Source organism: Herpailurus yagouaroundi, unplaced genomic scaffold, assembly GCF_014898765.1.
Source record: "Herpailurus yagouaroundi ecotype Mexico unplaced genomic scaffold, PumYag 186, whole genome shotgun sequence".
In the NCBI taxonomy this organism is placed as follows: domain Eukaryota; kingdom Metazoa; phylum Chordata; class Mammalia; order Carnivora; family Felidae; genus Herpailurus; species Herpailurus yagouaroundi.
In genome coordinates, this window is record NW_024412417.1 from 46,290,539 (window position 1) to 46,308,125 (window position 17,587).

Consider the following 17,587-nt stretch of genomic DNA (forward strand, 5'->3'; position numbering starts at 1 on the left):
GAGGAGAGGAGAGGAGAGGAGAGGAGAGGAGAGGAGAGGAGAGGAGAGGAGAGGAGAGGAGAGGAGAGGAGAGGAGAGGAGAGGAGAGGAGGGGAGAGGAGAAGCAAGAAAGCAAGCAATGCACCCACTGGAAGCCAATAAAAGTGATCAGAGACCTCATCAGCTCATCAGAATATAACAAGCAAGCCTTCTGCACCCTGAGCACAGGTGTGCATGCGTGCGTGCATACAGACAGCGCTGGGAAGCAGTACCACCTGGTAGCACGTGAACATGCCTGTCACGTAGACCTTCACCTCTAAATCCCATTTCCCACTAAAAGGAACCAGGGATACTTGGAGAAACGGCTGATTCCATGACGCGACAGAGAAACTACAAGAAACGCCATTGTCCCAAAAGGAAGAAAAAGCTCAAAAATTAATAGGGACGTGTCAAAAAAATACAGGAGATGATTCTGGAGAAGGCCAAACCAGGGAGAAGTCTAACATCGAAATGAATAATGAGTCAAGGATTATAAGCCACTGAGTCAAACGAGCATCCGTGAAGTTCTGACGAATGACATGAGTGAGTGAGCGAACAGAGGAGAGGAAAGTCGTCCTGGCAGCTGGACACCAGCTGATAAACAAGAAGGGGCAGCGGCGTGAGAGAACCACGGCTGCACAACCAGCTCTGTTTCAAGCAAGAACTGTTTCAAGCAAGAACCACCAGTGGGTGACCGAACTATCGGTTTGAAAGTTCGAAAGGTCACACAGCCTCAAATGTTTCCCTACAGATTACTCATTAACCACAAAGGATAAGTGCTCATTTTAGAGTAGAGACAGTAGGCAGATGCAATGCTAACTCGATCGCCTAAGATCGGGAATTCTCAAGTTTCAGAATACATCAAAATCATTTTCAGGGTTTGTTGAAAACACAGCCTCACACCCGAAGCTTCTGACTCAGCAGGTCAGGAGCAGCGTCCAAGATTCATCAGGCCCAACAAATTCCTGGGCGTTAATGTCACCAATAACAGAACGAACTGGCACCATGTGCCATTCCGAGATGGACATAATGGCTATGAGAGAGGATATGGCCCTGAGAAAGGGCCAACATCACTTTCCACAATGGTCTGACCCCCAAAATGCATAATCTGACTTTGATATGAGAAGACATCAAAGGAACTCAAAAGGAACCCTACGAAACAATTAGTTTACGTTCTTTAAAACTGTCAATGTCATGAAAGAGAATGGCTGAGCACCATATCCGGACTAAAAAGACTACAAAGACATCAGTAACTAAGACATGTGGCTGCCTGGGTGGCTTGCTCGGTTAAGCATCCAATTCTTGACTTCCGCCCAAGTCGTGATCTCACAATTTGTGAGATTCAGCCCTGCATCAGGCTCTGCGTTGATGGTGCAGAGCCTGCTTTTGGGATTCTGTCTCTCTCTCACTCTCTCTGCCCTTCCTGCACATTCTCTCTCTCAAAATAAATAAACTTAAAAAAGTTTTTAGATAAATAAATCATACCTGTAATTCTAGACTGGATCCTGTGTCGGGGTGAAAACTGCTAGAAGCAACAGAGCAACTGGAAAACCGTGAACGGGGATTGTATAGGAGATAAAATGGCAACATTAAATGTTATACTGATTATATTGTGGTTATGTAAAAAGTCCTTGTTCTTAGTAAATACTCAAGTATGTAAGGGTGAAAGGGCATTATGTCTGCAACTTACTCTCAAAGTGTGTGTGTGTGTGTGTGTGTGTGTGTGTGTGTGTGTGCTCACCCCTGTGCGTCTGTACCTATCCAGAGACAGAGAGGAGGAAGGAGGGAGGGGGGCACTGGTAGATCTAGGTGAAGGGTATTTGAAAGCGGAGTACACCACTTCTCACGACTTCTCCCTAAAAGAAAACAAGGTTTAAGTGAACAAAAAACCAAGGAACAGCAAAACACAAAAGGTGGTGGTGGGAGGGCCTCCAGAGGCAGCTACCCACACAGCCCCATGCCGAGGAAGAAGGCGGAAGGGGTGCCACTGCACATGGGGAATGACAGGCGCTCACACTGAGGCTCCCAAGTCACCTAGAGAAGCTGAAACGGACTTTCACGTCTTTCAGTACATTTCGCTTACGAAGACCCTTTTGGATTAAGTGCCCTTTCGGAACACACAAGAAAACAAGCGTGGCTGAGTATTCTTAAACCTTCACGCTCCACACCTATTTTGGTTCTATTCTGCACGTACCACTTTTCACATGACCAGTGAGTCACACTGCAACCTACCAGGAGGCATTCTGTCTGGCGTGGACACCGTGCGTGGTATGGCGGCGGCAGACCGTTCACGCTGGAACCGACACGGCACGCAGTGCCATCCCACGTCCCTGCGGCTACACCCTGACACCTGCACCAGGGCTGCCACCTGGCTGGCAGCAGCTGGAAATGTCACCAGCCGTAAGAAGTGTCCCAGCACAGGTCCAACCCTTCAAAACGAGGGTTGTTAGTGCAGAGATTCCCGCAGCAAAACCCGGGGACGGAGTCAGACAATAAAACACGTGAGGGAGAACGATTCTCTCTCCCCTGTTCCCAAATGCAACTGTCAAGGAGGCTACGTATTTGCTGTGCAATCACCGTCTAAAGGGCACCATGCAGAGGCTGCAACGAACACGTCTGGGCACACCGATGTCACCGGGCACACTTGCGTCACCAGAGACGGCACAGCGAGCCTCAAGAACACAGAGCAGCACACGCAATAAAGAAACAAAAAAGCAGCTCAGGAAGGTCCTATTACAACGCACCTTACTATGCCACTGATTCTGTCATTACCACACACTCCAATACCCACCCTCTGATCATAAAATCATACGAAGACCTCATCATTTGAATTAATGGCCTTCTTACACTCTGAAGTCAAACAAATTTTGATTTTTAAATGACAATTAAACATACACACAGTTTTCCACTTTAATCCCCCTCCCTGCCCACTGCTGCGGCTTTCCTAAAAAGGGTTTATTAGGAAAAAATGCTAAATAACTGCTCTGCAGGACATCAAAAAGCACCACATAGTAAGGAATAATGAGCAATCCTCTTGCAGACTTTGAAGAGACTTGACTTCCAATCACAAGGAAGCCTTAAGGTTAGTGAAGCCACCTTGAATTATCTTCTGTGTACATTCTTATTTCTAGCAGTTTAAAATATAATTGTACCCTACAATTAGAGCTGACTAAAGACAGAGCTGAAGACCATATAATTAAGTTTGTCGTGAATCAGAGAAAACATCTTTTATTAATTTTTAAAACTGGTAAAACTATTTTTCTCCGAAGCTACAAGAGCTTGAATGCTATGGAAGGAATCCTAAAATAATTAAACTTTAAAAAGTCTCTTCTGTTTTTATTTATATCTATAATATATAATCGTCTTACACAAAAACCACGTTATAAAGCCTTTAGGTCATGAAAAAATATAAAAAATCAAAGACTCCAAGATTATACGTTTTCAGAAACAGTGTCTGTGCTAAAATCTATTTTACTTAAACTTCTAGGATACCTAATCCAGAAAAATAAAATTTAATCCACTGGAAAGAAAAAGCGAGCTCAAGTGTGTGTATAAGTGAGTACGCCTGTGTGTGTGTGTGTATGATCTACGTGTGTATATACATAAGTCACCTATTTTTTTTTTAAGCTTGGCCTACTGAGGAAAAATGTACATGCAGTAAAACATTCAGTTAGATGGGTTCTGACTAACACATCCGGGGTATAACCGCCCCCGGAAGGGAAGCTATGGCCTACTTCCATCACCTACCAAGTGCCCTCATGCCCTTTTGTGCTCAATCGTCTCTCCCCCTTGTCTCAGCCCAAAGCAACCAGTGACCTGATGTGGTCTCATGGTTTTGGCTTTACCCAAACATTATCAGGGTGGAATCACAGTTGCACAGAGCTCTGTGCCTTCACGTCATAGATGCTTTGCAGATTCTCACCCTTTGTCTTGAAGACGTCAGTAGTTAGCACCTTTCTGTTGCTGACCAGGATTCCACTGTGCAGGTGAACCACAGCCATTTACCACTTGATGGACATCTGAGCTGTTTTCCATTTTAAGCAAGTTTGAATAAAGCCGCTACACACGTTCATATACAGGCCTTTGCGTAGACACCGATTTTCATTTCTCTTGGGTGAAGACCTCGGGGTAGAATTCCTGGGTTGTATGAGAAGCGTATGTTCAATTTTATAAGAAACTGCCAAGCTCTTTTCCAAAGCGTTATAGTTACAACCCTCTGCACTCCCACCAACAAAGCATGATACAGTTGTAGCTATTCCACATCCTTGCAACCAGGCACTGTCACCTTTTATTGTCTTGTTTCGTGCAAATGTGAGGCATTCTAGTAGGACTGCAATGCTACCTCTGGCTGTCATGTGAATGTCCCTGATGACTAACGATGGTGAGCATCTTCTGTGCTTATTGTGACCTACAGAAAAGGGACGAAATGTCTACTCAAATCTTTTGGCCATTTTTTTCAAGTGAATTTTTTGCTAAAACACCTACCTTTTTAATAGTTTATCAAAGAAGAAATGCAGGAAAGTTTGTCTATTTTGTTAGGTCACTTAGAATTTATTAGTAGACAAGAATCTAAACTGCTTCCTTGCCATCCCCACTCCCAATACCCTACCTGTGCCCCTCCAAATTGTCTACGATATGCTAAGGCAGGTAGAAAGAAAAAGACATCCCCTCTGTCCCTTACTCAGGATGTACGAATCCCTGGAAAAGTTGCCTGTTTCCCTATTTTCACAAGTGTGTGATGAAAGCACATTGTTTCCTCAGTGTGAGCCAGGAACACGGACGAATGAGGACCACGTGCCATGGTTTGCAGAGACAACGCCAATGCATTCCCACATGGATACGTGGTTGACGCATGACAAAAAGGAAGTCCGATCCTGAGGACGGTCTGCGGGCCATTCAGTAGGGGGCAGCACTCCCCACTCTTACATCCAGGGCCCGCACACAGGACTGTAAGGGAACGTGAGAGCCTGCCGCCACCGTGTGGAGCCTGGTGCGGACTCCTCAGAAGCTAGCTCCAGCCTCTGGTCTAGGACACCGGGACAGAAATCACTACCTTGCCAAGTTACTACAAAAAACTAAATAGGATTCATGGGGCACCTGGGTGGCCCAGCCGGTTAAAGCATCCGACTTCAGCTCAGGTCATGATCTCACGGTTTGTGAGTTCGAGCCCCACAGCAGGCTCTGCGCTGATAGCTTGGAGCCTGGAGCCTGCTTCGGATTCTGTGTCTCCCTCTCTTTCTGCCCCTCCCCTGCTCATGCTATCTCTTAAAAATAAATAAATGTTGGGGCGCCTGGGTGGCGCAGTCGGTTAAGCGTCCGACTTCAGCCAGGTCACGATCTCGCGGTCCGTGAGTTCGAGCCTCGCGTCGGGCTCTGGGCTGATGGCTCGGAGCCTGGAGCCTGTTTCCAATTCTGTGTCTCCCTCTCTCTCTGCCCCTCCCCCGTTCATGCTCTGTCTCTCTCTGTCCCAAAAATAAATAAATAAAAATAAATAAATAAATGTTAAAAAATTTAAAAAAAAAACTACGATTCAAACACACAATAACTGACACATAAATGGTAACTATCACGATTATGACGTATAATTCCTGAATCAGAAACGTACCTAGACTGGCAAGATAAAGGATGCACTTCACAAAGCTCTGGGTAAAAGGTTGAACTTGAGACACGGCAGACCCACTGCACATGCAGGGTCCTGACCATCCATGAGCCGGCCAGGCATCGACAGAAAAGGTGTGGTAGCACAATTACACAAAAGGTGCCCTGGAGATGACACTCATGAAAGGTATTTGTGGACTTTACTCCTCACAATTCTGCCTCAGCATTTCAAACTGAGCGACACTTCTTTTCAAACGAAGCCAATCCAATCACTCTTGGTTCTGCACTATCTCACTGCCGATGGCTTATTTCCCCACAGGCTTCCAGAACTACGCCAAACAGTGAGGGCTGTGCTTGCATCTCTCAAGGATACCTCCCAACCCTCCCACCAGTCCAGCTACACACACAGCAGCCACCCCTTCGATGTCCTGTGGTCACTCATCCTGCTCGCATAGTATTCAGTCCTCCATGACCAGTGGCTGGCTGCCTTTGTGACAGATATTCAATAAACAATCTTCCATGAACCATTTCCTGAAATCAACAGTTTAAGATTATCTCTTAGGGGCCCTTGGGTGGCTCAGTTGGTTAAGCATCTAACTTTGGCTCAGGTCATGATCTCATGGTTTGTGGGTCTGAGCCCCACATCAGGCTCCGTGCTGACAGCTCGGAGCCTGGAGGCTGCTTCACATCCTGTCTCCCTCTCTCTCAGCCCCTCGCCAGCTTGCATGCTCTCTCTCTCAAAAATAAATAAACACTAAAAAAAAGAGACTATCTCTTGGATTCAAGTGTCCTGCTATATCCTACACTCAGGTTTTAAGACCTTAAAAATTTATGACAGGAGGGGCGCATGGTGGCTCTGTCGGTTAAGCATATGACTTCGGCTCAGGTCATGATCTCACAGTCCTTGAGTTCGAGTCCCTGATCGGGCTCTGTGCTGACAGCTCAGAGCCTACCGCCTACTTCAGATTCTGTGACTCCCTCTCCCTCTGCCCTTCCCCTGCTCACACTCTCTCTCTCAAAAATAAATAAATGTTAAAAAAAAAATTTTTTTTTTTTTAGGGGCACCTGGGTGGCTCAGTTGGTTAAGCATCCAACTTCAGCTCGGGTCATGATCTCATGGTTTGTGGGTCTGAGCCCCGCGTCGGGCTCTGTGCTGACAGCTCGGTGCCTGGAGCCTGCTTCAGATTCTGTGTCTCCCTCTCTCTCTGCCCCTCCCCTGCTCATGCTCTGTCTCTCAAAAAATAAATAAATGTTAAAAAATTTTTAATTAAAAAACCTTTTTTTTAAATAAAAAAGAAAATTTATGACAGGAGCACCTGGCTGGCTTGGTCGGTGGAGCACATGACTCTTGATCTTGGGGTTGTGAGTTTGAGCCCCACACTGGGTGTAGAAATTACTCAAAAAATATAATCTTTAAAAAAAAAATAAGAAATGAAACATTCATGACAGATGCTGAACAATCTGAATGTCCCATTTCCCAAGAAAACCTCTTTAAAATTCTTCGAGGAAGAGTCTATAACTAACACATCTGACCTAGCAAGGCGCCACAACACAGGCTTTTTAAGTTAACAAATCTCATCCAGCTCTGCTTATTCCCACTCTCTCCACCAAGAATGTCCTTCCCCAACTACTGCCAACCCTTCTCACCCCTGCTCCCTCAGGAAGACATGGTGCCCTCCCTCCCGGCTTCCCATCAGTGTCTTCCCAATTAGCATTTCTTATTTTTTTTTTAATTTTTTTAAGTTTATTTATTTATTTTGAGAGAAGGAGAGAAAGCACAAGTGTGGTAGAGGCAGGGGGGGGAGAGGGAGAGAGGGAGAGAGGGAGAGAGAGAGAGAGAGAGAGAGGGAGAGAGGGAGAGAGGGAGAGAGGGAGAGAGGGAGAGAGAGAGAGAGAGAGAGAGAGACAGACAATTCCCAACAGGCTCTGAGCTGACAGCAGGGCTTGAACCCACGAACTGTGAGATCATGACCTGAGCTGAGATCAAGCATCAGAGCTTAGGGCACCTGGGCAGCTCAGTTGGTTGAGCGTCTGACTTCGGCTCAGGTCACCATCTCACGGTTTGTGGGTCTGAGCCCTGTGTCGGGCTGTGTGCTGACAGCTCGGAGCCTGGAGCCTGCATCAGATTCTGTGTCTCCCTCTCTCTCTGCCCCTCCCCACCTGCACTCCATCTCTGTCTCTCAAAAATAAGTAAATGTTAAAAAAAAAAAAAAAAAAAAAAAGAGTTGGACGCTGAACCAACTGAGCCACCCAGGCGTCCTCGAATCACCATTTTCTACCTGGTCGCATCCATTCCTGCCAGATCTGCCCTGTGTCCTCAACCCTGGTACCATTTCTAGCAGGCCAAGAGAGTGACCTGTCCCTCACGGAAGGAAGCAGATGTCCCTGGGGGTGAAGACAGAAGTAATATGCTTGAGTACATGGAAAATGTTATTAAGAGGTCTGGCTTCCTTATAAAGCTGTCAGAGTGAGAACTCTTAAGAATGTCAAGCAAACGGAAAAAAAAAAAAGTGGCAACTCTAAGTTCAAAAAAACGGAAAACCAAGCCGAACAAAAAGGAAATGGAATCATGTTACATTAACTGGCTCAATAGTGAGCAACATTAACAAAGTCAAAACAATTAACCAAAATGTGGATCTAAACAAACATTGTGACAGAACTCTGGGGGGGAAGGAAGAAAGGAGTCCAAAATGTAACTTTTCCTAAAGCCGACGCACAATGGCGCCTGACCCCACGCACACGTGGCTGAGGATCGGGGGTGTAAACACCCGAAGCAGCAGCGAGGCACGATTACACGATTACACGCACCTGTGGGAGGCGGACGTGGAGGGCGGGGCAGGGCCCTGGGGTCTGCGTTCACCTTCAACACTGCTCTGGACACATGCAGTGCCACCCCTGGACAAAGCGGAATTTCTAGTTAAGAAAAGGAAACAATCTCTAATAGAAGCATTTCAGGCAGGACAAGTGTTGTCCTAGAACTTTTAGACCACTACTCTGTTCCCCCTTGAACAGTCTCTTGGGACACTGCGAGGGCCGGTCCCCACGCCCCCAAGAGGCAGGGCGGCGAGGGCGGCGCACATGGCCTGACACCTGGTGCCACGCCCACCGGCCACAAGCGTGGAGAAAGCTGCTGTCAGCTCTGCACCTGACCTGAGAACACCACCACGTCCCTCGAGGACGTGGCCGGGCTGGGCTGCTCAGTACCCAGACGGGTGGGTAAGCGTGAGGGTGACCGTGCACCCTGGACCTCAGTCACCCGCACGCAATCCGTCTCGCTACTCTCTCCAGCTTCAAACCACCATCCTGGCAGGCATTCCGTCTCACCACTCCCCCTAACCGCTCTGGGCGCCGCCGGAGAGCCCCCAAGTCACCAAACCCAAAGGTCAAACCCCAACCCCCATCTGGACCTTTCCTGACACTTTACAGAGCTGATCACATCCTGTCCCGGAACGTTCTCGTCCCCTCTTCCCACGGCGCCAGCGCTTCCGGTTTTCTGGACACCCGCTCGGAGCCCACCATGGCTCCCCCTGGTCCTGGGCTCAGCCCTCCTGCCGCCTCCTCCCTGTGCTCACCCGCTCCGTGACCAGAGCGCCACTGCCTTTTCACTGCCACTCCCAGCTCGGATGCCTACTCACAACTGCCCCCGTGACAGCCCTCCCAGGATCCCTGCGGGCCGCAAACCCAGAGTGCCCACGAGCCAGTCCGCCTCTGCCCCTCTAAACCGAGTTCCGCCCGTGGCGGCCCAGAGCCTTGGAGCCGACTCAACTCCTCCCTCGCTTCCTCACACCCCTCATCCAATCTGTCGGCAGATCCTGCCGGTTCTACCTTCAAGATCCACCCGGGGCCCGACTGCTTCTCACCACCCCCAGTCTCCCTGCCCCGGTCCAAGCCTCCGCACCCGGTTCCCTCCACAGCCTCCGGCTCTCCTCGGCTCGGCCCCCCCCACCCCGCCTCCCCGTGTCTACTCCCAACACGCCGGCTTTTCAAACCTCGCTCGCATCTCCACGCTGAACAACGACTGACAGCTGCCCTCCACAGCCCACCACCAGCACTGCCTGATGCTACGGACTCTCTGTTGGATAAACGGCCACAGAACCTCAGGGTTCAATCTATGTCAATTGTTCTCAGCTGTCCTGATGCTACAAGAGCTGTCTTTATTCACAGAATGGGGGTCTGCAGAACGGGTCTGTGCTCTCTGGGCAGCCTTCCTTTCCATCTACCGCCTCCCCACACCCCATTAACCCTGAACATAACAACGTCCATACACACACCAGCAATTCCACTCCTCTGAAAACTTGTCCTTGCTTTCCTAGAATTCCGATCGGAAAACACCTCCAACCCAAGTTTGTGCCTCCTAACACAACAGCCGACAACGAAGCAAGAACCGAAGAGAACCTGATCCACCCTACAGGGGCTCCAGGGGACCACGGCACTCAGGTAAGTCAAGGGACCCGCATCTCAGCACATCGTGAAGTTTACGCTGTGCAAAGCCAGGCTTACTCGTGCGGCCTCACCATTTGTCCAGAATTGGGGGAAACAACTATAGGAAGACTGGTTAGAAGGTAATTTTCCTGGATTTACATATTTTCAAACAGGGGGAGGAGAGCACCAAACCAGAAGCAGCAGATTACGTCCTGAGGCCCAAGGTCCAGTGAGCCATGAACTGGCTCTCGGTTCGTTGCCTCCCCATCCCTGTCACTGCACATCACATTAAGGAGCAAAGTTTCGTGTCGTTCGTCCAAAATAGTGCCTCCCCATGAAATGGTCCCGTGCTCTACCACAACGAAATATTTTTAACAGCCAATGAACCTGATATTCTCTCTCTTATTTAAATCTAGTAGGAAAAGAGAACTTACTATGTGGCAAGCATTAAATATTCCTTCATCCAGCATTTAGTGAAAACCATGTGTGGGTTAAGCAGAAAAGATGCCAGATGAAATAACAAAATCTTTGCCCTTAAAGACTCAGAAACACAGACTCGCACCCAAATAAATATAACGCACTGTCATAGGAAGAAACACAGACTATGGAGGGGGCTCGGGGGCCAACGGCAGATGTAAGTAGCTGGGCGTGGCCCTCCCCACACTGTCCCCTAAGGGCACCGGCACACAGAGCAAGCACCTCTCGCAGCCAAGGAGAAAGGGTAGGAAGGCCTTACTTGGAAACTGAAACTGCATGACCTCATTTCCCTCCCGAAACACCTAATCCTCACAGAGACAAAAGTGAGTCTGGAGGAGAAACGGGAACAAAGAAAGAAAGCGAACTGACCCCCAGAAGGAAATGGAAAAATAATCCAGGGCCCGGCCCATAAACATCGAAGACAAAGATCCTGCCCAAAGTCAAGTTCAACAGAGTTATAAATCATCATGGATTCTGAATCCATGAAGTCTGCGTTCAGGAGGCTTTTACCAAAGCAACAGGTCAGTAAAATAAAATGCTCGTGAGAGATTTACGACTCTTTACCACCTGTCTGTCCTCACTCAACCACTGGACCCACCAGAACATAAGACAAACGGGGACAGAATCTCAACCCTACAACTTCCCAACTATGGAGAGAGCGCACAACAAGCACCAAGGCTACAAATGACAAACAGCCCAATTTCTGGGGCTGTTCTCCCCTCACTTCTGCGGGGGAAACACCACCAAATAAATATGAATCGCTGGCACGTGTGACTGCGGAGCACATTACACATTTCTTACAGCGTGTCTGCCACAACCCCGGGAGAGAGGTCCCTTTGTCGGCGAGAGCAAGGTGCACGCAGTCAGGAAGAGTGAGCAGAGACGAGAAAGCTGGGTCTCGGTGGTTAGCCAAGAGTCGGCAGGAACCCAGAGCCCATAAGAAGAAGACGCGACTAAACAGCACGTGCTCCGAAGTCAGGCCGAGTTCGAATCCCGGCCTTGCTGGTTTACTAAAGTAACCCCTGACCTGTTCCGGTTAGGCAAACGTGAAACAGGGGCGAAGGTGGCCTCACTCTCGGGGCTGTGGGGAGACCCGCTCAGTAGGTGGAGCTCAGAGTGTCTCGGCCGTCGCTACTGTCGTTACTACCACCGCTGACAGCACCGCGGCCCTGCCTGCCTCTCTCCGCACAGAACAGCACGGGACAACTTCTACTTCTTCCCTCACGTCACACACTCTGCAAAATCAACTAGCTTTTATTTGTTTCTAGTGTATGCCAAAGAAACCCTGAGACAGGGGAAAGAAAAATCAGAACAAAAAACCAAGACCCAAGCAAGAGAATTATACTCACAGTTCTGAAGGCCACGGTAACTCTGTGAAGAAGTCAGTCAGCGATTTAAAGAAAATCTCCTAGTTTCTCCTTCCTCTTTCCATAGTCGTCAGAGAACCTGACAAGGAGAGACAACACACATATAGAAAACCGCCCTTCTTTCACTTTTTCAAAGCTCTGCTGAGCTCACCAGCCCAGCCAGTTCCCCACACCACCCCCTAGCCCCCCCCACCCCACACTGGGCGAGACCTGGCAGGAGGGGTAAAAACGGCACCAGGTCCCTGTCTCCAAACCTACCTTCCAGTTAAGGAAACATATGTGAAGCAGCTGAAAATTGCTAATACGTGTCGAAACCATAAATTAACAGCGTGTACGGTTAGCTGGTGAGTGCAGGGTATAACGACAATATACACGTCCATTTCACCCCCTCCTCCTACTAAAAACGTACTTTTAAAAATGTTTTCCACAGCACGGGGAGAACTAAAAGGAGAAAAAGGCCAAACTGTTGGAGGCTCTGAGCAAATCTTCTAACATGGAAGACCGAGACCCAAAAAACAGAATAAAGAAGAAACCTGGAAGAAACAGAAACTATAAAAGACGAGAAGTGTAGTAAATGCGCCAGCAGGCCCGAGGGAGCCAGATCCCCCTTCAGCAGTGGACACAGGGAGAACCGAGTCCCTCTACACAGCAGGGGCCTAGAACTCGGGCCTAGCAGCACCAGCGCGGGCAGAGCAGGGAGAAGGAAGAAGGCACGGCCCAAACGCAGAGGACTCGGGGAAGGCCGCTGAAGCTGCAATCTCGACGCCAGGCGCCACGTGGCTCTCCCTCCGACAGAAGACGGGGGTCATTCCCTGGAAAAAGCAGAGCGTCCGTGGACCGAAGTCACCTGCGCAGCTGCACTAAACAGAGGTGGAGTTCATCGCGGCACACGCGCACAGTCAATGGTGAATTCTCCGGCTGCCCTACCACAGCACGCACATGCAGGCTCACACTTGGCTCCCAGATTCCCAAGTCAGAATTCCGCAAGAAAGACACTGGAGAAGATTTCTGTGGAATCTGATCAGCCCGAGAAGATAGATCTGAAGATACTACCACTGGGGACCCCTAACAAATGGCCCACTTCAGCAATATCCTGAAGTCAAAGGGCCCCACCTTTGTCCCTTGTCAGACAGGAGAGGGAAGGAAACAACCTGAAAGAAACAGAGACTACACGAACTATCAACAATCTAGGGGTAAGACGACACTGCAATCGATAAACAAAAATAGGATGCTCTTTTAAAAGAACAGGAAAAGGGCCCTTGGAAATCTAAGGAATCTTTTTGAAAACAGAAATAATAAACTAAAAAAAGGTTAAGTCAAATTGAAATCGTCTCCCTAAAAAGAGAGTAAAAAGGCAGAGAGAGAGAGAGACAGAGAGACAGAGAGACAGAGAGAGGAGAAGCAAAGGAAGGATATAAATAATGAGAAAAAGGTATTAAGAAAACCACAACCTTTGTCCAGAAGAGCCAACCTCTGGATAGGAAGACTTCCAGAAAGACAAAATAAGGAAACAAAAGGGAGGAAAACCACAGCACAACATGCCAAAAAGTCTTCCCAGAACCGAATACCAGTTGCCAGAATGAAGGCACTCACTGAACATGCAGAACAGCAGATGACAACGGAGCCACACAAAGTATACCATCGTGACATTTCAAAACACTTGGACAAATTTCAAAACTCCTACGAGCTTCTAAAGATGGGAGGGGAAAAACATTACGTACAAAGAATAAATCAGAACGGCTTCTGAATTCAAAAGCAGTAACACGGAAACAACAAGGCAATGGGGCAATCTTTGAATTTATGGGCAAAACTGAACGCCACTACGGAACTCTACACCCAGCCAGACTCTCAGTCAAGTTTCAATCACACAAGGTCCCGCACAGTCGATCTCCTAAGCATCCTGTGACAGAAAGCCACTGAAGAAAGTCTTGCAGCAAAATGGGAGCTTCAACAAAAAGTGACGAGGGCATGAGCTTCCATGAAGAAGGGGAGAGGGAGCCCCCAGGGTGACGATGAGGGGAGAAGCCAAAATGGAAGCCAGGTTGGTATAGTGCCGCCCAAAAGGAGGGAACGCTGAAGGCTGTCTTCACCTTGCCCAAGGACACCGCACCATCTTTTTACATGTGATTTTTTGTAATGTTCATTTATTTTGGAGAGAGAGAGACAGAGTGCAAGCGGGGGAAGAGCAGAGAGAGAGGGAGACACAGAATCCGAAACGGGTTCCAGGCTCCGAGCTGTCAGCACACAGCCCGACGTGGGGCTCGAACCCATGAACCACAAGACCATGACCTGAGCCGAAGTCAGACGCTTAACCGACTGAGCCGCCCCGTCGCCCCGAATGTACCATCTTTTTAAAGTGATTAACACCTACGGGTGCCTGGGTGGCTCAGTCAGTTAAATGTCTGACTCTCGATTTCAGCTGGGGTCGGATCTCATGGTTTCATGAGTTCGAGCCCCACATCAGGCTCTGGGCTGATGTGCGGAGCCTGCTTGGGATTCTCTCTCTCTCTCCCTCTGTTTCTACTTCTCCCCTGCTCATGCTGTCTCTCTCTCTCTCTCTCTCTCTCTCTCTCTCAAAATAAATAAACTAAAAAATAAATAAATAAAGTGGTTGACTCCTAGATGACATACTCTACCCAAATGAGGAAGTCAGTGAAGAAGGACAAAGCAAGAGTTGCCACAAACATAAAATCCAAGTTTGGAGAAAAGCCTAAAGATGAGAACAAAGGAACCAGGGACAACACAAGAAAAGGCCTGAGGAGCAACCAGCTCAGAAGAGAAGAGAGCGAGCTCTCTAGGACATCGTCTCCCAGAAATAAGACGTGAACAAAATCTGGGTCTACAGGACCATGTGGAAACATTACTAAGAAGCTACTGGGAAGCATGGGGAAAATAAGCAACAGGGCATCAAAGGCTTAAGAATGTGGGCAGCTGAACAAAGACAGACAGGCACCATACCACCCTGCGCACACCTCTGCCACAGACAGGGCTGAGCCACGGTACCACCAGCACCGACTGACTTGTCTCCCCTCCCTCGGCTGGAAAGACCTTCCGGAGAGGACCACTTCTCATCTGGCTGTTGCTTTTCAGAGCCCAACACGATGCCTGCTGTAAGAGTACACACAACAGCACTTATCACATACTGAGCGTTTACCATGCATACCCGCTACCCTTCTAGAGAGCTAGAAATCAAAGACATACGGCCTTTGCTAACCTTTAGAGTTTCAACTCCGCCCTGCCCCCCGAGAAAACAAATATTTATCCTATATCCGCATTCTTCCCAAAAGATGAAAAGTTCATCCAGGGCTTACAGAACTTTAACAGTCCAGCTATCCCCAATGGAACCCAAGACCTGAGGGTACTTTTCTGACATTATATGCGCCATGTGACGTGAAAACAGTGCCAGCCTGGACATTAGGACACCTGGTTTCTGGAACTTTAGAATTCTTACATTTGAAGAAGGGAAAATCCCAACTCCTTGATATCACCTGTCGGTCCCTGACTGATCCAGCCCAGTCTCTCACTTGATCTCGCATGAATCCTATAAAGTGAAGCCATTCGCAATTTACAGAACCACCTGTGGCCTCTCTCACACCTCCACCGGGCCCCTTCACCCCTCTCTACCTGATCCTCCTCCCCTGGCTCACCCTGGCCCAAGCCGTGCCCCGCCCCCAGGTGAGACGCCTCTCTCCTGCACCCCCTCAGCACTCCTTCATGGGACACGGGCATCTGCGGAGTGACCGACACATGTCACACGCTACACCAAGCACTGGGTGACATGGCGATGCACAAGAGAGACGACCCTGCCTCGAAGGACTCCCGTGGTGTAGCTTCCTGTTCAACACAGTAGAGCGGATGTTAAATCTCACCTGTCAGAGTCTTCCTCCACCCAAACAGCAAGATTCTGGGCACGATGACGGCCTCTTTTAACTCTGCAGCCTGAGGACATGCATCTCAGATAAATAATTTAGGCACTATTAAATACAGCAAAGTGAGGGTCAAGAAAGCCCCAGTGGCTGCGGCAGGTTAAGTAACATTCGCTTTTTAGACAAAAGCCCTTTTTTTATTGCCTTTTTCTTTTTTTTGGGGGGGGGGGCCTCTTTGCTGTTAGGACTATAATCCTAAAAATGTCATTCATGGAAATTTTGCAAGTCAGCTGGAACTGGCTTTCTTCTCCTTGCTAAGTACAAAGGCAGGACGGCCCGATTCCTCCCACGTCCTCCCATACAAGTAACAGCGTAGACTGGACCAAACACCCAATCATGTCTGCAGAAGCAGCAAACCTGTACTTGATGCACGAAGGCCTAATGACAAATAACTGAACACATGCGCTGGCTTGGAGTGCCTTCTAGTTGCCTTTTGCTCCCTGTTGTATTTTAGGAGAATTCAAGCAAACAGCCACACTGCCCTTCATCAGCACCCGGCCTCCTGGCTGCCTGCTACCTGCGCAGCGGGCGGGACCTTACGGCAGGGCCACATCCAGCGCTCCTACGTCCTGCACAGCTTGCTCTTTGCTGAGAATATGCACCTATTCTTTTTAACTGTGGAACTGATAAAATATAAGCATAAAAATTTGACATTGTTCCAATAGGGCAGAAAACTAGATACTTCCCAAAGTAGTATACTTAAAATGCTTAAATTCTTTTGCCCCAGGCACAGAAAAATTAAACTTGGCTCATTATACAATGAAACATATTGTCAGTTCCTTGATGATATTTCTAAGATGGATTCTCTCTACCTTTTTGGCCTCAGTGGGTACATTTAAGATACCTCTACAGAGACGCCTGGGGGGGGCGCCCGGATTGCTCAGAGATGCTTGGGCTGGTCTGAACTGTCTTCCCTTCTAACATGCAAACTAAGATGTCCCACCAGCTGCAGCGCACTCTGACTCTGAGCTTCCTTAGCACATAGCAGACTTCCCATCGACACCTGCTTACAGTGTTTTCATTTCAGTGCGCAGTCCAACCTGGACAGTCCCTGAGGCCACCTCTCACTCGCCCTGACGACAGGGACGGCGGCGTCTGTGGAGGGGGTGGGGTCACGGCTCTCTCCCAAGTGCTTCACAAGCACCAGCTCCTTTTTTTATTTTTTAATGTTTATTTATTTTTGAGAGAGAGACAGAGTGCAAGCAAGGGAGGGGCAGAGAGAGGGAGACACAGAATCTGAAGCAGGCTCCAGGCTCTGAGCTGTCAGCACAGAGCCCGACGCGGGACTGAAACCCACAAACCGTGAGATCATGACCCGAGCTAAAATCTGATGCTCAACCGACTGAGCCACCCAGGCACCCCATAAGCACCAGCTCCTTAATCCTCACGGCCCTCACGGGTTACTACTCTTTGCCCATTTTACGTACGAGAAAACAAAGTCCAAAAAAAGTTAAGAAATTTTCCAAGGTCACACAGCAAACAAGGGAGAGACCAGGCATTCAAATACCTGCTTATTAGCACTCTTAGGACCATGATGCTAGGGATGAGGTGGGGAGGGGGGGGGGTCAGTTGGTTAAGCATCCGACTCTTGATTTTGGCTTAGGTCATGATCTCATGGTCATGGGATAGAGCCCCGTGTCAGATTCTCTCTCTCTTAAGATTCTCTCTCTCCTCCCCACCCCCACTGCCCCCTCCCCACTTGCGGGGTGCCCCTCCCCCCCGGCGGAAGAAGTTCTTGATGCTGCTCTGGCTTCCCAAGTTAACCAGATATTATCACTG

General features: G+C 48.8%; 1 protein-coding gene across 24 annotated transcripts in view; it reads right to left on the reverse strand.

Moving 5' to 3' along the window:
- The window catches only part of PTK2 (protein tyrosine kinase 2), a 261,143-nt gene that overhangs the window by 222,213 nt on the left and 21,343 nt on the right, over positions 1-17,587 (reverse strand). For 8 of the 24 annotated variants that reach the window (XM_040494532.1, XM_040494512.1, XM_040494533.1 and 5 more), the window contains exons 2-3: positions 11,865-11,961; positions 8,425-8,511 (exon numbers count right to left, since the gene is read on the reverse strand). Coding sequence is in view for 13 of the 24 variants with exons in the window: in XM_040494517.1 (XP_040350451.1) it covers positions 4,304-4,373 (70 nt within the window). In the remaining 11 variants the exon portion in view is untranslated. Of the gene's footprint in view, positions 1-4,303; positions 4,427-8,424; positions 8,530-11,864; positions 11,962-17,587 lie in introns of those variants that run through there. The other 16 variants (XM_040494536.1, XM_040494521.1, XM_040494537.1 and 13 more) reach the window with 6 other exon arrangements.